Source organism: Amblyomma americanum, chromosome 1, assembly GCF_052857255.1.
Source record: "Amblyomma americanum isolate KBUSLIRL-KWMA chromosome 1, ASM5285725v1, whole genome shotgun sequence".
In the NCBI taxonomy this organism is placed as follows: Eukaryota; Metazoa; Arthropoda; class Arachnida; order Ixodida; family Ixodidae; genus Amblyomma; species Amblyomma americanum.
The window spans coordinates 254,749,742-254,775,872 of record NC_135497.1 but is presented as its reverse complement, the minus strand read 5'-3'; the positions used below and the strand labels follow the sequence as shown (position 1 = coordinate 254,775,872).

The 26,131-nt window shown below is 51.2% G+C and overlaps 1 protein-coding gene across 12 annotated transcripts in view; it reads left to right on the top strand.

The window, feature by feature from the left end:
* Positions 1–1,832: 1,832 nt before the first annotated feature.
* LOC144114946 (calpain-9-like) overlaps positions 1,833–26,131 on the top strand; it is a 57,829-nt gene continuing 33,530 nt past the window's right edge. For 3 of the 12 annotated variants that reach the window (XM_077649011.1, XM_077649009.1, XM_077649010.1), the window contains exons 1-4: positions 21,404–21,461; positions 21,537–21,618; positions 22,553–22,772; positions 23,941–24,010. In XM_077649011.1, the coding sequence (XP_077505137.1) occupies positions 22,596–22,772; positions 23,941–24,010 (247 nt within the window). In that variant the 5' untranslated portion in view covers positions 21,404–21,461; positions 21,537–21,618; positions 22,553–22,595. Of the gene's footprint in view, positions 1,952–21,199; positions 21,619–21,922; positions 21,996–22,504; positions 22,773–23,940; positions 24,011–26,131 lie in introns of those variants that run through there. The other 9 variants (XM_077649006.1, XM_077649008.1, XM_077649000.1 and 6 more) reach the window with 9 other exon arrangements.

Sequence of the window (26,131 nt, the reverse complement as noted above, 5' to 3'; positions counted from 1 at the left end):
GCCCACGCCGCTCTTGCGCCTCGGGCTGAAGCACAAAGAGCATTGTTTCTGAACAGCTCTTTCGTACGTTGGCTGCTGCAGCCGAAGTACGAAAGGGTTTAAGCTAATGTACCGGAAGTATGTGACGGAACATGTCGCATCTACGCCGAGTACTCACGCCATCTCCGGTTCGCGAAGAAGAAATGTGCAGGACAACAAGAGCGGGTTGGACGACTGCATTTGGAAGGCTTTCTCCGATGAACAAACGCTGACCGACGTCCCCAAACAGGAAAGTATAGCACAGATGTGTCTGCCAGTATTCCGTAGGCCGAAACCTGAGGATAACGAAGAAAGCTCGTTGTGGGACTCCAGACAGCGCAGCGAGCTATGGAAAGAAAAAATGATCTGTGAAGCAGTAAGTGTACTGAAGAAAGCAGCATGGACCAGAGAAGAAACTCGCTTTGATGATATATTAACGGAAATTAAGATAAGGAAAGGCACTTGGGCGGAGAGCAGGCTATGTGCAGAACAGATGGCCGGTGTGGCCTCTCAGGGTAACTGACGGCACACAAACGGAAGGGGAACGTATAGTCTATAGTATGGGGAGGCTCACGTGGAGAGATGAGGTAAATGAATCTGCTTGGCTACAGGCGCCGCGGTTGATGCAAAATAGGGCTAATTGACGGTCAGCGGGAGAGGCCTTTGTCCTGCGGTGGACGCAACCTGGCTAATGGTGATGATTTCGAACAAGAGACAAGCAGAACTCAAGCCCTGCGCCGTGCACCGGAGTTTCGGCAGTCTTGCAGAAACGCGCACAGCCGTGGGTAGGCTGCGAATCCTATGTGTAGCTTTGAAATAAGTGTGCGATTAATAGACGGAGGCGGAGAAAAAACAGAAGCGACGGGAGAGGGGCGCAAATTCCTCAACTTTAATGACGTCACATGAAGCCAGGCATGCTTTTATAACATCTATATCATTTCTAACTATTATTTAAAAGATCCTCAATCAACTAGCCCATGAAAAAGGTTTACTATGTGTAGCTTTTAATGCAAACACATCTCAAGCAAAGGAGCGCCGAAACTATTATGATTTAGTTTTGGTTCATGGGTTTATGGGGATTTAACGTCCGAAAGCGACTCAGCCTATAAGGGACGCCGTAGTGAAGGGCTCCGGAAATTTAGACCACCTGGGGTTCTTTAACGTGCACTGACATCGCACAGTACACGGGCCTCTAGCATTTCGCCTCCATCGAAATTCGACCGCCGTGGCCTGGATCGAACCCGCGTCTTTCGGGCCAGCAGCTGAGCGCCATAATCACTCAGCCACAGCGGCGCTCGCAAAAGAAAAAAAATTACTTGACCGTTCCCCAAAGTGCTTCCGACGATAAACTGTCCCCATCATGCGTTGTACGCGCAGTTACGGGCAAGCTAACAAATAAGCTGGTGGGCTTACAGTGTGCTTAGCTCTTGCATAACACTGCAATGCCTGCAGCAAGTAATTAACTGTGAGACAAAAGCGCATTAGCAAACCTTGTTTAAGGTTCCAGGCTCACCACTCGTGTTCACTTATGAATCCAGGCGTTTTGCCACCAAATGCCGGCAGTTAAAAGCTCTCATGACGCCATCAGTGCAGTGATTCAGGGCCGCCGAGTCGGTGTACGGTAGTCGGAGCAGCCCATGCGACCCCGGCGCTGTGTGAATCTGGAAACAGACAGCCCGGCGCAAGATGAATCGTGGCGGTGGGCGCACGGCACGGGGCGGCACTTGACCCGGAGGGGGCGTCCTGTCGCGCGTATCACTGGCGCGCGCCGAGGCGACCTCGTCTAGCGGGCTCCCGAACGCGGCCTTCCGCTCACACAATGGTGCCAGGAAGCGGCCGCGGCTAGACAGCGCGCAGTGCACGACTCCTCCGGCCTTCTCCAGAATAGGGCCGCGCACAATGACGCAACATGGCCACCAAGGGAGCAGAGATGGTGAGGTAGCCAGCCGGGCCCGTCCTGGCATTTACCACCCTTATTAGTCAAGAGCGCGCACGTATCAAATCGAATACTAGTAACTTTGGACGCTGTCGAACGAATTCGCATTCACGACTCTTCGGGCCAAAAATTCTCAGAGCAAGTGGTGCTTTCTAAACATTGCAGTGTGTGCAGGTGTGTCGGGGACAACCTGGTTGCAGTAAGGGCAAATTTATGGGGGCACATTTTAAGAGGCAGGTTTGTTTTGATTTTATTCTTTTTTCTTTGAAATAAAGGGGGCGGGGAGAACAGTGGTTACCATATGCACACTGGATTGCTTCATCTTTTGTAATTGAAAAAGAAATGAAGGTTAGTGTGGTTTTCTCGGGTAAAAATTGTAATCAAGGAAAAGGTCTCCTCCCCTCACCCGCTGCAAATTTACAATCAATCAATCAATCAATCAATCAATCAATCAATCAATCAATCAATCAATCAATCAATCAATCAATCAATCAATCAATCAATCAATCAATCAATCAATCTTTATTTATTTATAGCGCCAAGAACAGCTCAAGCCTTTGTGCTGGCGCACCTATATTACAGAAAATGAACTAATGAACAGAAGAAATGAAAAGAAAGGAAAATTCATCACGAAGTAATGCAGTACCCCTTCCTTTAATAAATCCATATTGACGATGCGAGTGGACAGACAATTTGTTTAAGAAAGACATCATGCATCCAGATAGGAATTTCTCAAATATTTGCGATGGAATTGGCAGGACAGAAATCAGTCGATATTTCTCAATAGAGTTCTTTTTTTTTCCTGCTTACGATAGCAGCTTTCAGTTTTTATGGTATTACAGCGTTTTTCAAAAAATCCGTTAATCAAAAACAGAGCGTGAAAATTCTGTTGCCACGGTAAACCCGATATACCATCTATTCCAGCGAGCTAATTTCGTCTGAAGCTAACTACTAGCCTGGCAAGATCTTCCTTTGATAGCATTGAATAACATTATTAATAGAAAATAAATAAAAGAAAACTTTATTTAACGTGCACTGGAACAACCGTGTGGTCTTTGGCACTGCAGCACAAATATGAAAATATGAACGTGCGCATAAACACTCAACATAAATGCATATCTAGCAGAAGAGCGAAATAACACAGAGATATGATTTCAGTAAGGAAGGCGCCTCGTACTGATCGAAGCGCCTAAAAAGCACGATTTACAGGTACACATCACACGAAAAACATCCCACAAACGAATTAAACGAGAAAACGCAGCTTTAAAAATATCGATGCAAGCATTCACATAGAAGTGAAATAAGAATTAAGAAAGACAAAAACGAAATAAACAGGATACGGTGGGCACAAATGAAGTAAAAACAGCATGCTATAAAGGCGAAGTTAAATGCAATAACAAAGGACTGGTCAGAATGGGACGCCATGAGCATGAAATATAAACGAAGATAGCGAGTTTTGGAAGATATCAAGATGAAGACAAAAGAACTGACCAACTTTTGTATGCTTTGCAGCGGAGTGGGCGGTGAGAAGCGCAGAAACTTACAGTCCGCATTCCCTCATTGTTTTTCGCGGGGCACGGAATTGAATATCCGCTATGAGCTGAGTGAGGGCACATAATGTGGCCATCAAAAAGAGTTAGTACAAGAAAATTACATGTGCCCGGTCCCGACGGCAGTTAAGCGTAGGCAGACGCGATCAGTTACTCAGTCTGGAACAAGAGCCGGAAGTTGCGCAGGGAAAACGGCATTGGAATATGCGTAAAAATCGATTTTGTCACAGTTCGATACGCAAGTGCCATTCCAAGCAACAGACGCCTTCTCCAGAATCGGCAAGCCTATGGACATGCACAACTTTACGAAAGCAAGTGCGGCACTGAACTGTCTCGAAAGCCGGCAGGTGAAGCCAAGTGCGCGCATACAGGGCGTTTCACCTGGGACTTTACACAGTTTTTAAAAAGCGGGCTTTTTCAGTTAGAAGAGCGCTTTTTTTGGCATACTGCTGTCAGCGGTAAAGTACATCAGAATACAGCTAAGACGTGCTAACTAGCAGTCTGGTTAACTAATACTGAATAGTTAACTTTTTAACTATTAGTGTTAGGCGCCTTAATTATTGAGAGGCGTGTAGCATACCGTGCGTAATATCTTTATAAGCTTTTAGAATTTCGAAAACGCTGTTATCCTCGGTGCTGTGGCCCAAAAAATGTTGGCTATTTCGACGAGTTACGTGCATTCGGGAGGCTGCTTTTCCTGGAAGCTTCTCCAAAACGCATGTATTTTGGCGCGCTATAGCCAAAAATTTGTTGGGCTACAGCGCAAGCGTAACAAGGTTTTCGAAATTCTAAAAATTGATATCGATATTACTTACGGTGGGCTACACGCCTGTCAATAATTAAGGAGCCTAAGAGTAATAAATAAAAGTTAACTGATCAATATTAGTTAACCAGCCAGTAGTTAGCAAGTCTTAGCCTGCATTCTGGTGTACTACACCGCTGACAATGCTATGCCGCGAAAAGCGCTCTACTAAGCAAAAAATCCTATTTTTAAAGACAGTGTACTGTCTTAGATGAAACGCCCTGTATATCCCGCAGTTCAATTCGTTTAGTATGAGAGGAGAAGCCATCAGAGGTCATCAATTTCACCATCCCTGGACAACGGCATAAAATTCGTAGAATAAGAATATTGCGCGTGTCTGCGCGTGTTGGGTGTAAATGACATAGCCTTTGTTTTGGAAGAATTGAGAGTATAGGCCCATTAATGGTATATAGCACCACTTAATGATAATAATCAGGTGCTGAAGAAAAAAAAACTGGTTTATTTTTTTCGGGCTTCTCGGGATAAAGAAAGAAGATTGGTCGCCGTGCTCAAAGTCAAACAACAGGTAAGAGGGGTTTCATTAGCTAGATAGAGGTCAGGCTTTGCCGTTAAAACGTTGCTGACCTCTACGGGCGTACGTACAAGCGAGAACAGCTTGCATCGGCCTCCCATTCCCGCAGGCCAGCCGATGCTTGTCGAAGGCGTGGCGGCAGCTCTGTAGTGGCAGTTCCCTGCCATCGGTCGTGCCTCGCGATGACGCTGTTCCTGTCGCCCGAGGCGTTGCGAATGGCAGGGGCACGCGCGAAGCAGCAACTCGCGCGCACGCTGCATACTTGACAGCCGGCCTTCAATTGGTGCGCGTCGTTTAGCGTTCGTGCGATATGCGACGCATTCATGTTACTCGAGCCACTCCTGTCCCGTATTTTGTAGTCTGCTGCGCTTCTGTGCAGCTACGGTGTCTGGCGACAATATAGGCCGCGGTAGACGTTCCCGGAAGACGTCCACATTCGGCTGGCTGCGTGAGAAACGGAGAACGTTCTCTATTACTCAACGTCCCCCGGAAAACTGTCGATGCGCTCTCCCTTTTCTCATCGAAGCGGGTCCCCTTCTTCCACACTCTCACTGCACGCGGTGCATCGCGCGTCGTCACGGCTTTCGACGCGCTCCTTGCCCAGGCAGCGGGAGGAACTAATGAAGGGCGTTCACAGCGTGAGGCGGCGCGGAGCAGCCCCGGGATGGCTGAGTCTTTAATCAACACGCTTATCGCGCCGCCGCATCGAAATGAGCCGGCCACGCAGCGCAAACATTCCTTCGCCCTCGCGGCCAACAAAGCGTGCCGCATTCCTGGCACTGCGGTCGGGGGAGCAGGCTCGCATCAGCGCCCTCCCCCCCCCCCCCCCCCCCCCCCCCCCCCCCCTCAACCGATCGGCGCTAATTGCCGCGCGCGCAGGCGGACGACGCACGAATGTGGAGCGCGGCTCTGTCAACCGCGTGCCCTTCTCCACGCGACGCCTCGGCGAAGACGTCCTCCGGGCGGCGAGGTCGAGGGCTCCGAGGCGCCGTCACATTGACGTCACTTGGTAGATATACGCGTATATACATGACGTCTGTTCACGTAGCCGGCGCGACAGAATGGTCCTCAGCGATCGAGAGAGTAGAGGTCAGAGCAATGTGAAACGATACGCGCGAGCTCGTATGACGATGCGGGTTGACTGCGCGCTTGTGGCTGCTCTGCAGACGTCGCATGCGCGACCCCGCTGTCTGTCTGCTGCAACTGTACGCACCAGTGCGCTCGTTTGGTGTGTAATGCTGTTTCAGAAATTGACCTTGGCATCACGGCTCTTCAACTGCTCCAGTTGCTGTTCTTAGAAATGGACGCTTGTGGTGGGGTGTTGGCTTCTGCAGTTTAAAAAAAAAAAGCCCTAGGCGCAAGACGTACCCGAGTCGGGATGCACTGGCGTGTTCCCTTTTAGACTACTTCCATCTGTACACTCGTGAATCACCCCCCCCCCCCCCCCTTTTCTCCGGCTGCCGTCATGTTTCGAGCTGTATACTTTCGACTCAGCAGTCGAATTTGTTGGCATTGTTTGTTGTCTGATACTTAGAATCAATAAAAGCTTTGTCATTCGAGAGGAAAACACGGTTGGCAAGCGAGGGGTGCGATTTCGTTTCTGCTCACGAGTCTCTTGCGCTCGCTAGCGTTGCCTTCTTTGCATCTGACACTATAGTTAGGCGGACTGCAGGTATTAGATTCCGTCCTATACGAGTCGTCCGGAGGAAAGGAAGGGAAAAGTGACAGTAGTTGCTAGGATCGTGGTACGGTGTTCCCGCCTGCGCGCGCGCAGCTTCTGTGTCCGTGTCGTGGCATTCACCCACAAGCCTGAACAGCACAATTTGAGACGCTTCTTTCGTTCCGTAGTTCACCAATCGAGCGCTTTATATACTCAGGAAGGCGTAGAAGGGCCTGTATACCTTGCGCCACGATGAGCCATTCGAAAAGCGCACCCTTCTTGTAAGCTTTGCACTTCGAAACGGGACAGGTGTTTATTACTCCAGTGAACTCTGTGACTCGGCGCGCTCTGATCAGCAGCTCTGGCACGCAATACTGCCTACAAACTGATAAAATAGACCGGTCCTATTTATACATGCATCTGGTGAGTCACGTGCACCCTAACTATATCTGACACTAGTGGGTCTTAGATTTTGCTTCTGCCAGCCGCAGTGCTGCAGAAGCTGCAGCTGCACGCACCGTCGCGCGCGCTCCTATCGCCCAACTCAAGTCACCTCTCGCGCTCTAATGAGGGTTCTCCTGGAGGATACACCAGTCTCTAAGCGCCTGTGACATCGACGGCGCACGGAGCCCATCGTGTCGAAAATCAGCTGCATAAAACACAACAAAACAGCGCCACTAGAGCCATTAAACACTATCTTATTCGTCTTCTACGGCCGGCGCTCGACAACGTTGCGTGCACAATAATTATACGTAGGGAACAATTAAGGTGGTGTCCAGTCAGAAATAAAAAAAATGTTTCAAAATTCTGCCGCGTCGCAGTGGTACAAGCGTGCATACAGACAAAATGATGTGCGATAACGAGTAGCGCGAACTGGATTGGAGGGCGGGTTACTATAGCCTCGCAGCGGGTAATGACGAATGGAACGTTTATGATAGCAAATTGATCGCAATAAACAACAACGGTGGTATTGAAGGGACCTACCCATACATATATGCAGTACGCGAGCGAATGCTTAAGCTGCCTGTAATAAAAACATAGTGGAAACACTGTGTAGCGGCGTGAACAATAACAAAATTACAGCTCACTCCGTAGCCGGAAGTACAGACACGTGACCTTAGTTGTTGTAAAATTGTGGGAAGAGATCCCAATTCGTGTTACGCAATACGCGCTGTCGCTGTGACTCTCTGACTCTGTCACTGCGAATTCCAAGCGCTCCAGCAGCGGCTGATCCGCTTCTCCCTCGAATATAATGAAGGCGGAGACCTTTAATCTGATGAACACCTGCTGTACCAGCGAGATCGTGAAGCAATTATACTAGAGGCGATGAAGGTTTCTCAAAAAGGGAAAGTTTTGGGGGCAAGGCTTGGAAGCTGAAAAGAATAAAAGAATGGACATTTAATTTTCCTGTATTTCAGAAAATCACACGGTGCCGTTTGTCGATGTGCAGACGGGATTAACCTTACAGAGGGTCTGTCGGCAATTGCTGCAGTGGCGCCTCATAGTAAAATCGAAAACGTTCCATTCCCTGGTACATGTCAAGGCATTTAACCGGACAGTGAGCTCGGTTTCCTTCGCTGCTCTTGGTGCCTTGCGTGCTGCTGCGTTCAACCACTTCTGCTTTTCGTGGCGGGCAGCGCGCTCAGCGTCCCTCGCTGCTTTCGCTGTTTGACGCGCCATAGCACTCGCCTGCTCTTCGTCGACCACGTGTTTGGCCACCTTGGCCGCCCTCTCACTTTGGTGAGGCGCTACATAAAGCTGCCATTGGAGACATAATCGAGTCTTTCTATCTCGACTCAACCGGTTCAGTTGCACAGCCTCGACGACAGCATTGCCGGCAACGAGTGAAAGATGACGAAGACGGCGATTTACAACACGCCGCGCGAGATGATGTTAGGAGGAACACAACAGTCGCCCGTAGTGGGTACGCGCCATTATCCTCTTGAGGAAACAACAACACGAATAACAACAGCACACCGATCGAAAGGCTGCGGCGATGGCCCAGTGGTATAAGGCGACGAAGCTGCTCTGTTGGCACCGGCGCTGACTAGAATCGCGCTCGGGATTGAAGCATTTTCTGCTGGCTACCGCTCTCGCGGAAAAGTTGGAAAGTTTTCGGATGAGCTCGGTTCCACGTTCGACCTCAAGCTCGCCGCTGTTTCCGGATGATGTTCGCCTGCATTTGCCGAGAATGGGAGCTAAAAGCGTTTCATGCTTAGAGCTTTGGGAGTGTTTTTGCCACTGCGCACCACTCAGTTCGTGAACCGTGGGGGCACGCAGTGCTAGAGAGACATGTAGAGACATGCAGACCGTCTTAGAGGCTGCACTGCAGTGTCGGCCGCTTGTCGCAAAAACGTGGCCGCATTAAAAGTAAGACATGCACATCGTTCGCAACAGCGTCGTTGACGCACAGGGAGGGTGCAGGACGGCGAACTTCATGCACCCATACCGGCGTGCAGGTGGAGATTGTTGGTAGACGATACAAGTTTTTCGAAGTTCTTTATAACGCTACAAAAAACAAGGACACAGGAAGAAGTACACAGGACGGGCGCTGTGCCCGTCCTCTGTACTTCTTCCTATGTCCTTGTTTTTTGTAGCGCTATAAAGAACTTCGAGGAACTATGCTACACCAACTAGCCCCACAACGTGTTTTGTTAAGTGAACGATACAAGTGGAGCTCTTTCTCGCGACAGACCTCATTTAATGCGTGGAAGGTGCCGAGTTAGCCCGGGTGAAGGAAAGTGAACCTCGTTCCACTAGCTGCCTTGCGAAACCCCATTTTGAGACACTGTCGGACGTGGCCGATCTTCTTCGGCACGGAGATCTGCAGCCTTGTTACCGGCGGCTCCGATGCGAGAGGGGAGTCCGCCATCTGGCTGAGGAAGCTGCAGCGCAAAGGAAAATCGCTCGATTGAGGGTATCTTTTTATATTTTAATGCGACCGCTTGAAAGAAGTTGCCTCGTGGAAGCTGTTCAGACTGCCTTTTACGAGACGCTGTGCGCGTGTGCCCTTCGTTATGGAGATGAGAGATATCCGCCAGCCACCGGGAGCCACGCGCCAAAGTGGCTGCATACGCCTGTACGTTAGGCGCTACCTTGCATTTCAGCTTTTCTTCGTTTATCTGATGTGGCCAGGCAGCTGTAGCAGTGGACTGTTAACGCGGTCCTCTTTTACTTTTGGCAAAACGCCCTTTGTAGAAACGTGGCATTAGCTCGTGCCACGAGTGCTAACGCTATCGAGACATTTTACAGCCCCACTTCCTGCTCCGTTTACGCTCTCGCTGCCGTTATGGCAAGGGATGCGTGCTTAGATGACGCCCCGGATAAAGCTTTTGCGCGGTGAGCACAGAATAGGTAATTATGTGATAGACTTTACTCGAATTGGTAATTTGGGTGAACTGCCTTTCAGCTGTACCTTCTTCGTTTCTACTAAGTTACACATGCCGGAAATAACCAGCCAGATTACACGCAAGGTCTTGCCTTGGAGAAGCTCGGAGCCATGCGGGACACCGGCTTATCTATCTCGATGCTAGCGCCTGCAGAGGAGCAGCGGCGTTTTGGGGCATGACGTGTGTGCCTGCACATACTGTGTCAGGTGGCTACACGCTAAAGTGGATGAAAACGAGTCAAACAGACGTTTCTCGGACGTTTATTATTTCTTTTTTGTTCAGACCTCATCAACCGGAAGGACAGCCGTAGCCATTCCGATTCTAGAAGCGCCCCTTCGCAGATCGTTGAACACCATTTCACTTTCTAGGTTTCTACGCAATTTTCGAACATAAACGACGCGACTGCCCGGCGACTGCCCCTTTGAGTCGACGCGGCGCGCGACACGGCCAGTCTTTTGACTTGCAAACGGGCGCCTCTCGATACACGGCGGAGGCGAAGCTGACAAACGAAAACAACGGAAGTGCTCTTGTCCCCTCTCTCTCTCTTTTTTTGTGGCTGCACTTTCGGCGGTGCGAACACTGAAGAGAATTGCCGAACAAGAAGTCCCGAAGGGGGGGGGGGGGATCTGTTTGGAAGAGGTACATCGACCCTCTTTCTGGCTGCGGCGTCCGAAAGCCGCTGCTCCTCCGGATGCGGCCAGCCAGTCACGCGCCAATGGTCAAACCAAGAAGCCATTGGCGAGGACCGAGTCGCCGCGGGCTTGCTTTCAGCTTCTTCCAATGGCTGCGCACGATAAATGACTCCTGGTCGCCGTCTCCTCACCCCGACGTCGCGGGCCAAGGGAGCGGGCACGCGTGTCTTGAAAACACCTGCTGGGAGTGGAGGATCCCCGCACTTCTCCGCTAGAAATGCAGAGAACGTGACGTCTTTTCACCCGACTGCAGCTGAACGCGTGAAAGGGAATGCAGCTCGGTCCATATTCTATCCTAGAGTATAATGCATTCTGGAGTGCATTTATGCGATGGCCTGACAACGTCTTCCATCCTGTATTCTAGGAAAGCTAGTGCTGAGATCAATAGTTCACTTGAGTTATGCGATAATTATCTTACCGTTATCACCTTGGCCTACTTTTAGTTCAGGTAAAATAATTTGAAGTTGAATATGGCAAAGTGCCCGGTCTAAATGAAGGTTCCCAGCATCAGGCATTGGAAGCCGCAACATGCCACTTCACGGATCCCCAAGGTCGAGGAGGAAAAGAGAAGACTTGACGCCACCCGAAGATCTGACAATTAATTTATCCTTGACAAAATAAAGTTTTATCGTCCTCATCCCGTTCTTCATTTCTGAACACTTTCGGCTGAAGGAAAAAGAAACAAATTGGAACATCTGAAAGAGAGAATGAATGGAACTTGTTGCTGTGATCCAAACGCACCGACGCGTGACCCTACGGCTCAACACACCTTCAATGCGCGTTCAATATCCATTCCGTGGTGTATCAATACAAGCAGAGTAGCCGCCATTGAGTCATTCCAATGGATCCAAGGGACCCGCACAGGCCCCGAAACGTCCTGTTTCCTTGTCGGCGAAGCTTTTGGCGAGTGTATGTTTATTTCTACAAGGGGATTACGATACAGCTTTTTGTAAGGGAGACGGGGCTTCTCAGTGCACAACCGATTCTGCTGTCGCATATGAGCTCAATATGTATCTCAGTTCCTCCAAAATTGAGCGGCACAGTGACTGCGTCACAGCAACTCACTCTATTGGCTCTGTGTGCGTCTAGAGATCACCCTTCGATTTCGAATGAGCTAGGACGAGGAGGGAATTCTGGAAGTCGCAGTTCCATTCCCGTAAACCTTTTTCCACCGCACAAAGCTGCACGAGCGCAGATGGCTAGAAGCGGTGACGAGTCTTGTCGCACGCACATAATCCTCCTCACCGTGCTCACAGACGCGCAACTCCTCACGCGATATTAGGATCGAAACGGATTCTCCCGCCTTCTGGTCGTTGTAGTTTGGCTCGACAGGAATATGCTGCGTCGATGCCCACAGATGCGAGGACCGAGCACGTGCGCATGACGAATGTACACGCGAGCCTGTTTTCCAGCGGCCTACTACACGTGGCCAGACTTCGTAGTTTGCGCGCGCTCGCGGTTCCGTTGTTCGGCAAGGGGGGGGTCTCCTCGCACTTCCTCGAGATCGCTGAACCGTTACGCGCCTCGAAAACCTCGAAAATTGTCAGCGCCGTCCGCGACACGCACGGGAGCAAAAGCGGCCGCCTCGGAAAAGAGAGCGAAAACAAGAGCCTCGGCCCGACCGCTGCGCTGTTAACGCCACGCGTGCCGATAAGCGGGGACAAAACCGTGCATCGGAGGAGAGACAATGGAAGGCGAGGAAAGGAAAAGAACGCTGGCGACGCCGCCTTTTCTTCCGACGGAGACTCCAGCGTTCCTCCGCGGGTCCGCGGCCATTGTGAGCTGCGCGCTGTAGCGCCGGTGGCTTCGATGCTATCGACCATCGCGGCTGTCCAACGCACTGCTGCGGTGGAACGCGCTTGGAAGTTCAGGCGTTTCGTTCTTCTTGCCATTTTTTTTTATTCCCCCGCTTCTTAGAAATAGGGCCAGTTGCTGTTCCCTTATAGAGCGGTGGGACTCCGGGTGGACACATGCAGCAATAACGGGGATTCGCACGACCTAGAAGGCGGCGCAGCTTGGCGGCTTTTAATTGGCCCTTGACATCGCGCCTCGTTTAAAGCCTGGCTATGTTAGCGGATACACGCGTGGTCAGCAGAACACGGGATCTCGCGATGCGACGCGGCACGTATACAGTCCGCCTGAGCGTTCAGTTCAGAGGACCGCGCTGTCATTTTTTCAAGGTGCAATCGACGCATCTATAAGCGGGCTGCACGCTGAAAGCGTTCCCCTAATCCGTCTAGCCTTCCACGAATGTCAGGCTCCCCTTGTGCTGAAGCGTTTGCCTTTCTTGTGTGTGCGAAATATTTGGAGACAGGGCGCGAACGTTCGTCTGCGCACCGCATTGCCTCATAAAAAGAAATGCGTTATCACCTTCAAAATTCGCTCATTGTTGGGGAGGCTAGAACTTAGCCTTTCAGGGCGTGTGCGCGCTGCATATGTTTCGTGCCTTTGTTGACGATCGTTCGTGCATATACTAGTAGTTTCGACGTGCGCTTGCGAGTAAGTGGATGAAGATTTATTTGAATGTTTTTGCGCTCAGCCGCTACTTAAGCTCAGCTCAAGCTACGAGAACTTTGGCTGCAAACAGGATGGTGTACTGAAAAAATAAACGGTTGCGATTCTGCAAGGGCGCCACTGACCATGTACTTCATAGTCATGGCGGCCGCATTTAGATTGGGAGAAATGTCGAAGTCGTCCGCGTGTTGAGACCATCTTACGCGTCATGAATAATACCAAGCGAATTAAGTTTTTTCCGGAGCTCGTCGGTCAAGCGTCGCTCTAAGCCATGGTGTTGCTTCGGAAGCGCTTGTGGGGAGGTTGGTTGGGCCATGGGAGGCTTACCGGGTCAACACCGACGGTTGCGGGAAGGCAGGTGAACATGGCGGCCCGCCCGCGCCAAGTCGTTGTTCACAAGGCTCTCTGTATACAGCTCGGTTCGTGATTGGCCAGAGCCTTTGCTTTCACCAGCGTTTGATCAGCATTATTTCGTTCAAGCACCACGTAAAAAATCTATGCCGTACATGAATGCCGTCGGCGGTCGTCAGTGCGTGTTGTATGTGCACCCCGTGACCGAGAGAGCCTTCCGCCGAGACGAGCTGTACAACAAGTTGAGCAGGCCTGCTGCTGTGAATGGTTCCGAAACGCCCACAGGAAAGGCTTGACGGAAACAGAGACATTGCACACACGCTGTTTAGCTACGTTGGGCGCTGAAAACGCTCTCCCCTCTGTTCTTCAAGGGTTGACTATCAGCAGTGCTTGGCGGACCTGACACCAGTTCGAAGATGCAACTACAGGTTCGCGCTCTTGTTATTTGCCAGCGAGCTTGCGTGCGCCACAAAGAGCAGGCTTCCTTGAACGCCCCTCTCCGCGCTTAGCGCCATAGTCATGGTAAAGACGTCTCTTGGGTCACCATGCTTTATGGGCGCCGAAAGCACTAATGAGAGGCCGCGCGATTTCTTCCGGGTGGGGTCCGCTGCTCTCGCTCCTAGCTCGCTTCGTTCCCGAGCGGAAGTTATGGCTGCGTACTAAAGCAGGCGAGCCAGCACAAATACCTGCGCGCGTCGGAAAAGTAGATGAACGCGCTGTTTGGCCGAAAGAGGGCGTACGGGCATGAAAGGAAGAACAGAGCTCCGAAGACGTTCTGCATCGTGAACACACACACGCACGCGCTGCCGGGCCACGCCTGCAGAAATCCATTGTTAGGGGTACGAAGGGGGAAGCAAGCGGCGCTACAAGACGCGCGCGGGCATTCACGGACAACAAAATCGAGCGCCGGCGCCACGGGTAGAGGAAAGTGAAAGCGGCGGAGAACTATGCACGGGGCTGGAAAGAATGCGTCATTATATCACACGCTCTGCGCGCCAGTTCGCGTGGTGGCCCGGCATACGAGTCGAGTCGATGTTGTGCGACGCCTCGACCGTTTGCAGAAGCCGCCTTGCATGGGGTCGTCAGCGGAGGCGCCATTAAACGCCGGTAGGCCGATTTCCCTTACAAGACGCCCGGATACGTACCGCGCCAGAAAGAAAACAGGAGCCGCAAGAAGAAAAAAAAAACTAAATGGGAAGCCTAACTATAATGGTGGTATGCGAGCACCCGACGAGCCGAAACAACATGGCTTTCTCCTCAGCGTTTTGCTGATTCTCCGCTCCCGGCGCGGTGCTTTTCGGTCGCTCGAGTATGGCGGGGAGAGGAGGGGGAGCGTAATACGAGTCCGGTCGGCAAGCCGCGCGCAATGAGGAAACGCCCGGAGTGCTGTGCAGGCCTACTGGAACACTCGAGTGCAGCCCATCGCGATCCCTCCGGCGACGAGACAGCGCGGCCGTGCGTGTCCTTACCTCCGCTGGCCCGGTCGCTGATCGAAAATCGTCTTCTGCAGTCTCGCCGTGTGTGCGCACGAAATGGGCTGCTTATGAGCGTCGCGTCGTCGCCACGCGGTCCTGATGGAAGCGGGGAATCGAGGCGTCGAGCAATTCTTGCGCGGCGTCTCAAAATGCCCTCTACGGAACTCGTCGCCCTGCTGCGGCAGCCGCCTTGCACCCTTGTTTGTGTCGACTGCAAGCGCTCGATGCGAGTCTCTGTTGCCGAACCAGCGTGGCCTCTCCGCTGCTTGCTTCCCCGCGGGAAACGAAGGGAACTTCTCGTCATTGCGTCAAGCCGTAACGGACAGGAGCGGGAGGCCTTTTCTGCCTTTGCGCAAATGCACAGCTTACAGTGAAAGTTGCATGGGCAAAACGACCATTTCTAGTCCACTGATGCATTGCTAATCCCAACACGACAATGGCGAAACGATGCTTAAAATAGGCGAAGATTTGTTAGTTATTTGATTTTTAGCGCCGCTTGCGTTACCAATCGAAAAATGATCCAGACCATCGGAAAAGGACTGTCGAACGATCTCTATCTGAGATTTAAAAAAAAAAAATGGCCAAGTATGAAGCCAATAGAAAGTGTAACACCAGCCGAATTAGCCTTTTGAAAAGGGCTGTAAATTTCCTATAAGAGTGTTCTGGAAATAACAGGGGCGGCGTGCCTACGCGCTACTGCAGCTTATGAAAGACGTCATGAGGATCAAAAAGATCGAACCCGAGCCTGGATTTCATGAATAGCCGCGCTTGTCTGAGCCCCGTACAGACAATTAAGACTGGCGTCACCGTATGCCGCACTTACGAGTTAAGAGTCTGACTTCGGTTTGAAACCGAAGTGTATCGCTTAACTCGTGCGATCGCGACTGTCTTAGACCACGCAGCAGGCATGAACAGAAACGAAACATGTTGTCGCCCCACTGCACACTTTACTGGCCCATGTACAAATATGGCAAATCACTAGCAGTGATGAACAGCCGGCGACGCCCCGGGGAATAAGACTGATTATAAAACTTAAGAACTACATGGTGCTATTTTATGCCAGATGTGTCATTTTACGCTGGGGCAGCATTAATGAATTTTTTTTAGCATTGGGGGAGTGGTCTTCCACTGGAACCACTGAATGCTCCCCTTTGCAGCCGGAGCCACCAGCGTGAGCCGTCAAATGTCCTGCACGTGCAGCCCAACAGCACGACGTTCTCAACCTCGCTCTCGTGCGCGGCAGGCAACGTGGGAGCGAGAGCCTGCTGTCCCACCCGGTGACAGAGATGCAGGCCTTCGTTCACAGCAACCGCCGGCGCAGTCGTGCTGACTCGTACACCGACTCGCCTTCGGGCCCGAGCTACGCAGTACCACAATGCAATGTCCCTCGTTGCGGCACACAGAAGATGTGCTTCCGCTGTTTGCGCTCAAGCAGGACGCAGCCGGGCATGGCGGCCATTACCAAGTTAAACAGAAACGGGGAAATTACACACCTCGGGCGCACGCCTGAGGGAACCGCGAGAGGAACTCTTGAGGCCGCTGCGCACGCGAATGGCGCGACTGTCCAGGAAGCTCTCAACGCACCGACGGCTCCGTGCCTCAACCTGATGGGGAGAGAGAGCGACGAGCGCAAGGCCGCCGAAGAGGTTCCGGATGCCCAGCGGCAGCAGGTATGCGGCTCGTGCGGCAGTTGTGTCCTAATCTGACAAACGACGCCGGTAATTGAGTCGCCCGACTCCATTCACAGCAGTGCAGTATACAGGCAACCATTTCCGCCGAGTATTCCATTTATCTCCGTCTTTCCAGGGCCCGAACGCAAGCAGTGACGTGAAGAAGCAGTTAGTCCGCCTTTGAATCAGATAGCCGTCACTCGGGGCCAGTCCATGGCACACTTGAAAAGACGACTAAAAGGGGCCGAGGAGCTGGAACGCGCATATGCTGCGCTGCATGCTCGATTGTGCGTTGTGTGTGACTGTCACTGAAATTATGCCTGCTCTTGAGACGAGAAACATGCAGTGTGAGCACAGATGCGACGTTGTCCGCACCATGAGCCTGAAATCTCTAAACAGGTGGTGCTGCTCACTGCGTTGATAGCAGCCAGACGGCCTGTAAGCGGCCTCGCAGCGGGACATCCAGCAGCTGCAGTGTGCATCGCTTACTTCGGACGGTTCGCATTGGTCCAGAGCCGATCATGGGCTGTGCACGCGGTGTAGTATGTACTCCCTATATGGAAATACTGGCGAGCTAGTATATTTTTATACCAGCTGCAGCGGCATACGTGTCATTGCGGCAGAATTTTGGACGGTTTGGCCACCGCGGCACCTCTCGTAATGCTTCCGCATGGTAAGAATACCGCAGGATAGCGACCGCACACGTGGACAGCCTGAGCAATTTATAGAAGTTCAAGAATGGCTTGCTGGGCGGGTGGAAACGGTTCGTCATAAACAATAAAACTGCGTCCGAAGCACGGCACAGGCCGACATACATTGCCATGAGCAAGCAGCTCAAGTGTGAATAGAATGCCATGCATGAGTCGGATTTATGGACTCTTGAAGGGGGCGATAGGGAGGGCGGTCCTATTCAGTGCACTGCTTGAACCAATTCTTCGTCAAGAAATGGCAGCCAGCGCACTTTCCCGCGAAAAATGTCTCGCTTAGAATGGGAGAACGAGGCAGTCGCCTCCCCTTCCTCTTCCCTTAAATCCACCCTGAAAGAAGTGCATGTATGGACGCGAAACCGCGCATGTCCCGAGAGAGTTGCAAAATCAAGCACTGCGCACAAGAACGGGTTTGCTTCCATTGATAACCACTGACTGCTTGTGTGCCACGGTCTATGTACCTGCTATCGGGAACAAAAGTCTCCAGGACGCGTCATGGAAGATCCAGGCGTATATAGAGATTGCGATGTATGCCAGCAAACGCCTGATTTAACTCGCACACTTTAGAGAGAAGGCGAGACCTACTTTCACCTCCGCAAGCGTGATCGCTAGCCACCGGCAGATAATAAAGCTGTGCGCGTCCTAAGTACTTCTGTCCCCGAAAGTGCGACGTGCGTCATTAAAACACTTCAGCTTCAGTTGCATTTCACACGTAAATGAGAAGAACTTGTACTGCGACTGCTTACTGTTGATCTTCAAGGGACCTGAATAAAGCAAACCAATGGCAGGATGTGGAGGGGAGAAGCGAAAAGAACGCGAATAGTCCTATACTGTATCATTGCAACCATTTCAGTAGTGGCGTCTATATGGAGACACCAGTCGTTACCGTTTGTTTCTTGCAGTAACCACGAAGAAGGAAGGTATGCGAATGAGCACTGCTAATATTACGGACTTTCTGCAGGCCTCTAGTAACGTTATTTTTATGTTTTATTGTGCGGAAGCTCGCACAGTAACGTTGACGGTGAACTCTACCAAGTTTTCCGATATCTCTGTTGACTTAATCTTCTGATAACACTATTCTGCAATGAGAAGCCTTTTTGACGAGTTTAACGGTGTAATTTACGCGCAGGAAATGTTGCGTGCTTGCAGTGGAGTCATAGCATAATCAAGTATTTCTGAATGAGCCGTTGCGGTTTTGCTAGCAGCAATGCCTTTGTTGGTTTAGTATTATTATCCTCACCCATCGAAGTCGAAAGGAAGGTCGCGTACTCATGCAGCCGAAGGAATCCTCGCAGATCGGCGGTTACAGCGTGTGTGGTACACCATATCCCATCAGGCGACAAAGTCGATTCGTCCAACGACTATGGGACTTGTGTAAAAAAACAAAAACAGACCTCGAACATTTTGAGATATCGAAACATTTTCTCTTCATAATCCCGATTTGATGCAAAAACAGTACTGCAGACCTTCTTCACACATAGCTAGATAGAAGTTGCCACGAGGAGGATGGTGAATCGGTCTGAGTGCAGTGTCGGTAGAGTGCTTAAACGTCGTTTTGCAATGCGCAGCGCTGCCAGATGCTGTGAAGTTTGACGGAAAAAACTACTGCTCTCTTGTGGTATCACTGCCGTTTCCACGAAATTGGGCACTTGCCAAATGTCGCTGAACTAGGAAACTTCACAGCCGTAACTGTAACATTTTTCGAAAACATTTTTCCTGTGTCTCTTTTGCGGTAACGACTGTTTTCCACTCAAGCAGAGCTCACGGTAGTCCGAGAAGCAAAATAAAATGTGTTATGCGTTATATGGATCGTTCAAATGTGTTATTTTGGCTGATTAATTCTGTGCGTCAAGGTAAGACGGTTAAGAATGCTGAATTACAGAAGAGCGGCTTTAAGCCACAGTGTGTAGTACATATGACCTGTACGTGATAGATTTTTGATACATCCAGTGCACTTATTTTTTTTCTTAACTCTGTGTTGTTCTTGCGAACTTTTCCACGGCATCAAATCGCTTTTTGGTGACTGAGGGGAAGAACTGTTGATTTTGCCTGCGTTATATACACTTTCGAATGCCGTTGCGGGTTCTCAGGTACAGTCTTGGTCAAGCCTTCAGGCCACAGCGTTCAACTGCAGCTAAATGAATGTTCCTGGAATGCTCCGCGTAGCGGATCATTCAAAACACAAGTCAAGCAGGAAGCTTCTCTACCGCAAGAAGAAACCTTCTGCTATAGCATTTCAAGGTCATTCGGTCTTTAATGGTGCCGTAATGACTCTGTTGTGCTGCTGAAGCGAAGAGCCTTTAGCCTTAAGTCTTTTGACCAAGACTGTACCTCTTACGCCAGTCGGGTGGTGGGTATACACCTCGATGCGCCTGACGCCACATGTAGTGGCGGGTGGCGGCGGAAAGGCGGCAAATTTGCGCCAAAAGCACTCTTGATAACCGCTGATCCTCACGCCACCGCAAGGGTCGCTCACATCAACAGTCGCATCCGATCATGAATCTCGGCGCGTATGGAGAACGCACTCTTTCCCTGTACCCCGTCGCACGCAGCTTATTTCGGAACCGGTCGCCGCAGACTGGCAGAGCTTCGTGCGGAGCAGCACCGCTGGCATCGTGCGCGATGGCGCGGTGAGCGGCCCCGAGCTCGGCGAGGACCGTTATTATACGCTGGCGGAGAAAACGCCGCGTCGCTCTCGCTGTCGCGGCCTAGTGCATCGCGAGCCGGCAGTTAGGCCCGCTTTTCGGCGCACAAACGGGCCGCTCGGCCAGTGGGCCCCGCGCGGGCAGCGGCGCCCGGAGCGCACGCGATGGGGCCAAGGTTCCCCGCGGGGCAGGAGGAGGAGGGATGCGTGCGTGGCGCGCGGTGGGGCCCGCGGCCGACAGCGCGTGTCATCGCTACAGCAGCCCAGAAACGATGGCTTCGAAGTGGGCGGAAGAGAAAATGACTGCCCGAACCCGATCCCCGTTGTCAATCAAGCCACGAATGGCCTTGGAGTCTGCGAGCACAAAGGAGCCATCAGATGCCGGCGTGACCGCCGAGCGGCAGGCGCGCGTAATCCGCCTCGCGTGCTAAGACAGTCGATAAATTGTCGTTCCCCGTGTTTATCTTATTAATGCACGCTGGAATCGCCGCAGCGCGAGGGTCGCTAGCGTCCGAAGGCACGGCGTCGCCGGCGTGCCTTTCGCTGCAGGCTTCAGCGGTGTATAGGATTAGACCTGCGTGCCTGGTTCGCAAGAAATGCGCGCTAGGCGGCGGCCGGAGTAGCCGTCAGGCGTCGTCGTGGCTCTACGCGAGATTTTCGGCACGAGAACACGAGTTCGTAGTGACAAGTGTCGCATTTAAGTGGAGATCTTTGCGGGCTGTTGGCAGGTTTGGATGGAGTGGAGAGATTCGGTGTCCAGGTTACTTTAACAGGCTACTGCTCCCTTCAAGATGCCAAAAGTACTGCAAAACCATTCACCAGACATTTGCTTCGTCTTTTAGGAATGCGTACGCGACGAACTTAGCCTTAACGTGACTTCCGTCATAAAAATGCTCATAGTGACACAATTTCTGCGCACTCACTCACTCACTCACTCACTCACTCACTCACTCACTCACTCACTCACTCACTCACTCACTCACTCACTCACTCACTCACTCACTCACTCACTCACTCACTCACTCACTCACTCACTCACTCACTCACTCACTCACTCACTCACTCACTCACTCACTCACTCACTCACTCACTCACTCAAAGGCTTCCCGATATGAGAAGACGGCTACAGGAAAAAAGAATCCAGCGTGATTTCCATAGGTGACGCCATCATGCAAGAAACATTGCGCACACATCCTACACTGGTGTATCGCGATACAGCTTCCCTCCCAGATAAAAGCGAGCGTACGAAGAATGCATGTATTTTTCACGGCTTCATCGCCGACTGCGGCAAAGATGGCTGCGGGGGTGTACGCGGGCACTTCCGCCGTCGCGCCTCCCACGCGCCGACTCGTCTTCAGCGGGGCCGAGAGCATCATCGGATACCCCTTCCACCCGCCCCACGCGCGCGATCGGCCCAGCAGCTGGGCGTCCGCCGCCCACAGCGCCGCCGACGGACTCTGGGGCACGGGGGTCTGCCGCGTATCAGGCTGTGACAGCACTGCGTGCGCCGGGCCCCAACGGGTAGGGAGAATGAGTAGCTCATCCTTGGCCGCATGCGTTCCACGCCGCTAACTGCTGCCGCGTTTTCCTCTCCAGGTATTCCGCTTGACCAGCCCGGGGCACGCCATTTATTCCCCGAGGCTTTGCCCGGCTTTTGCCCAGCGTGCAGCCATACGCCGTAAGAATCGCTCTGTACTACATGTGAGGCGGCATCTCGGATAGGATCTAACGTTTCACGATTGGTGCGTCGAACTTGGGGAAGCGAAAGCCGTATGGAGGCTGAATGGGCAGCAGGAGGCACTTTTTTGCACTTCTTAGATCATGCATGGCTAAAGATAAAATACTTTTCACAATCGTATCTGTCTAAGCTTTCTTCTTCGTTTTGGTTTTATGGGTTTTAACGTCCCAAGGGACGCCATAGCGGAGGGCTCGGAATAACTCCCACCACTTGGGGTTCTTTAACGTGCACTTACGTCGTACAGTGCACGAGCCTCTAGCATTTCGCCTCCAGCGAAGTGCGACCGCCGCGGCCGGGATCGAACCCGTGTCTTTTGGGTCAGCAGCCGAGCGCCATAACCACTGGGTCACAGCGGTGGCTTCCTCTTCGTAGCATTCTTGATATTATTATAACTACTGCTTTTACATGCCAGACACTCGGCATCATTTACCGGTTAATAGCCTTTTACCATCGCGCGCATCAGGTACAGAGAGGGAGAATTCTTTGTAAAAACCTCCATTCCGGCGCTCCGGCAGTGCGTCTACAACTTGTGTCCCAGTGCGACTAGGACCGGCGCTGCGTGCCCTAATCCAGCGAGATGTTTGTGGATTGATTCGTGCTGGTGGTTAGAACGAGAGCCATGAAGACGGGCAGTTTTCGTGGTGTCCCGATTTCATCTCTCGCCGCCGCCTTCTGGCACAGCGCGTGTCATCTTGCCCACCCTGTCGCAGGAAAGTGCGTTTCGGGGCTCTGTTCTTAAATAACCTTCTTTGACTAAGGAGCGGTGACAATTAAAAGCGCGCTTAATACAGCAACTTAGCTGTGCAGTGTGTGTAGCGTGTTCCAGTGCTCTTTGGCCGCGTGAAAATGACTCCAACGGCGACTTTTGGCGCAGCCAGCGCGGGCCGCCGGCGGTTCGCCTGAGCAGCAGCAGCGCCATGGGCGTGTCCGAGGGCGGCGTGGCCAATGGCCACGGGCCGGGATACTCCTACCTCAAGCGCCTATGCCGGGACCGGGGCACGCTGTTCGAGGACCCCGAGTTCCCGCCGTCGCACCGCGCTCTCTCGTCCAAGAACAAGTACGCCAGCGCCCAGGTCGTCTGGATGAGGCCCTATGTGAGTATACCGTCGCCTGGCCAGTTCGGTATATAGACTGTTTCGGGCCCTTCCTTTGCTGCCGCTGCGTCACGTGACACTAGGACCGCGGCCAAAACGATTTGGCCCGTCGTGCGGCTGACCTGTACTTCACTGGTCTCCGGGTCTGTCCCCCGAAAAGAACATCGCCAAAGGTATGCCAGCAGGCAAGAACAAACGAGCTCAAGCGGCATGACACCGTCTTCGTCCCACAAGTCCACCCTATATTATAGCCCAGCTAGTATAGCGGTGTAAGCAGTGCATCCGCGCCTCCAACTCAACCAGAAAACCTTGCCATTGTACGAGCGCGACTTATCGCATAAAGCACATCACGTGAAAACGTCACAGCGCTGAAACAGATTCTGCTAAGGAATTTAAAGCCGCCTCTTGATTTTTTCTCTTGTAACTGTGAACTGCATAACTCCACACATTGACAATACGTGTTGTTTGCTCTCGTTTTATTTCCTTCTTCTTATATTTTATTTTCGTCTATTATATACGCCTGAAGCTTACGCAGTGAATCAGTACGATGTAAAATGCAAATCAAGCGCTGAGTTACTGCGCCGCGCGGCTGTAGAATGCGCCATCAACAGGAGGAACCATTCCGTAAGGTCTGCCTGGACGCCCATTGGCATCGAGAAATAACGATTTGTCCAACCGACCTCATTTTGCGCAGCTCTTTAACACAGCTTATTTAAATTTAAAGAAAAAGGAAAAGAAAGGAAAAGAGCAAGTTAAGAAAGGCGTCTTTCTCAGCTGCCCTACTCGCCTGGAGCAAGCGGCGTCTATAGTCAGTATGCAGTAACGCATACACGGCACATCCTCGATGTCACCGTTCTAGGGTGGGAAGACAAGTGGCGCGGGTGTCGGCTGGCTGGTCGCTATCTAGAAGAAAAATCGACTTTGCGAGCGGCTCTGTGATTCAGTCACGTGGAGCATACAGAAAACCTAACCAGTAAATACTGAAATACAGATGCAAAGTAAAGCGCGGCAGTCGTCCAGGCGCGGCAAAGACAACAACGTGGCCATTTCTGATTTTTTTTTTGCTACAATTATTATTATTATTATTGTTTACCGAGGAGCGAACTAATGCCACCTGTGGAGCAGTCGCCATTTTTTTCTATATTTGTTTTTCTCTGCATTTTTTCAGGAAATATGTGCCAGACCAAAGTTTATCTCGGAAGGGTCCTCGCGGTTTGACGTCGAGCAAGGAGAACTAGGTGGGTCTCATTTGCTCTCATTCGGTAGGAGTCTAGTATTTGTTTGCAGGCGTCCGTGAGATACGGTTGCTGCAAAGTGGCTGACTCGAAGTTCGCTTCCTGCAGCTCCCGTAGGTATCGGATTTGTAGAATTTATTTTAGTAATTGTTCTATCAACAGTAACAGCATCAACCTATATTAAACCCATTGCAGAGCTATTACTTTTCCCGTCATTTTATCCCGGCAAGTAGTCGGAGATGTTTAAGAAAGCACTACATTGGCGTTTATTCGTGACGTTTCAGAGACGTTAGAAAAAATTACACGCAGCTAGGATATTTTTTTTCGCCTTTTAAAAGATAAATAATTTTATAGTGGTTTGATATTAGCAGAAAAGCTACTACTGGGGCTAGTTGGTATATCGCCTGTATGTTTTGAAAAGCGCTAGCTGCAAACAAAGAAAGGACAAACACGACGAAGCGATTTGTCGCGTGTGTGTGCGTGTGTCCTCTCCCTGTATGCAGCTAGCGCTTTCCAAAACGGAAAAACGTTTTTCTAACAGAATGTATTGAATCAGGTCAATAAACATTCAACTACCACTCAGCATAGAGTTTAACCCTTTAAATACCAGTGCCCCGAATTCGCGACATAATATTTGTACGCCGTGTACTCGTTACAGCGTGGAGCTTGCGTACAAAGTTTGGTGTCAGCACTTTCTCAGCAGCCAGCGCTTTCCGGTCAGAATGTTTGGCTTCACTATGAGGATGCTGCGCGAAGTGAAAAGGGGTCGCGAATTTGCGCCTTCCGGTCAGCGTTAAAAGATTCCTTTTATCGTTTCCTGACAAGTGCGGCGAGAAAAACAGGTGGACATTTGTTGGATAAAAAAAATAGTCTACTGTCTCTGGGCCTTCGAGTAGGTTCGAGACCTTCGAGTTTGTCTTTGACACAGCTCGGACTAGCACAAAATGGAACAAATGCTATAGTTGCTAATTGGAGGCATAACAATTTCTCAGATTTTAGGAGCGCTAACAAATTTTTGATATTGGCTTCTGAGTGGGGGTACATTAGTTAGCATAATGTAGATGTAATAACTTTTTAGAGCACAGCTGTTAAGCGTCCGTTCCGTGGGTTGATCGTCGGTGTTGAGGGCCGTTGTAACCGGAGTGTGGTTACCGCCCCCGCGGGGGGTGTCTATTTACGCGCGGCTAGCGTGGAAGGAGGAAGGCACGGCTCTCGCCAGTCAGCTTACACGGCGTGCGCGTACAACCGCTCAACCAACGCCGGTATGACAGAAATATTCTCAGGTGTTTTTTTTTTTTGTGCAATGAGCGAAGCAGCTGGTACAGTTGTACCTCGCCTGCCGCGGCTGCTAAAGGCGCCGCCCGAGCAGATGCTCAGCGCCGCCGACGCCAGGATCCAGTGGCCCCTTTGCAGTGGCGACCAGCCGAAGCATATGCATGGACCCCTCCTCTCAGGATCGGACCTTGGTCCAGCAACTCGAACACATCTCACGCCACTTCTCAGATCACAAGGCTTCCTTCTTGGCTCTCAAGGACTCAGAGAGAAGTGCTACTTGAAAAGAGAGTGCCTTAAAAGTGAAAAGAGTTGTCGATAACTGTGCATATGCGCATGCCGCTCTCAAATTGTTTACCTCGGTATATCGCGAAATGAAAATGCCTCAACTACTGTCGCTGAAACTTCGCATTACCGAGAATTGTAATCGTCCAGCGAGTTTTTCTCATGATTTCTGCATAATTCGGGCATTGGACGATTAAAGTGAAACGCGGCGGTAAATTTGTTATTCAGATTCAATACAAAAAGTTATTAAAGAATGAATTTATTCTTATAAGGATGCATTGTGCAATTTCAATAGGGTTTTAATTTAAGCACAAAGCCATTTTTGTAACAGCGAGCAGGAAAAGACTATAGCGACATAAACACGGAGTCTTGTTACTCTTGTCAGTCTCGCTTGTTACGATACTCGTGCGCGATATAGCGGCTAACATGGACAGGGTGAAAAGTTTCTTTAGACCACAGCGCAGTTCGAGATGTCAAACGGCTGACCTAAAGAAAAGCCATTTTTTTAATCTTTTAACGGGATAGCGTTAAGGCTCCCGTTCTGCAGACAATCCGACATCGACGTCG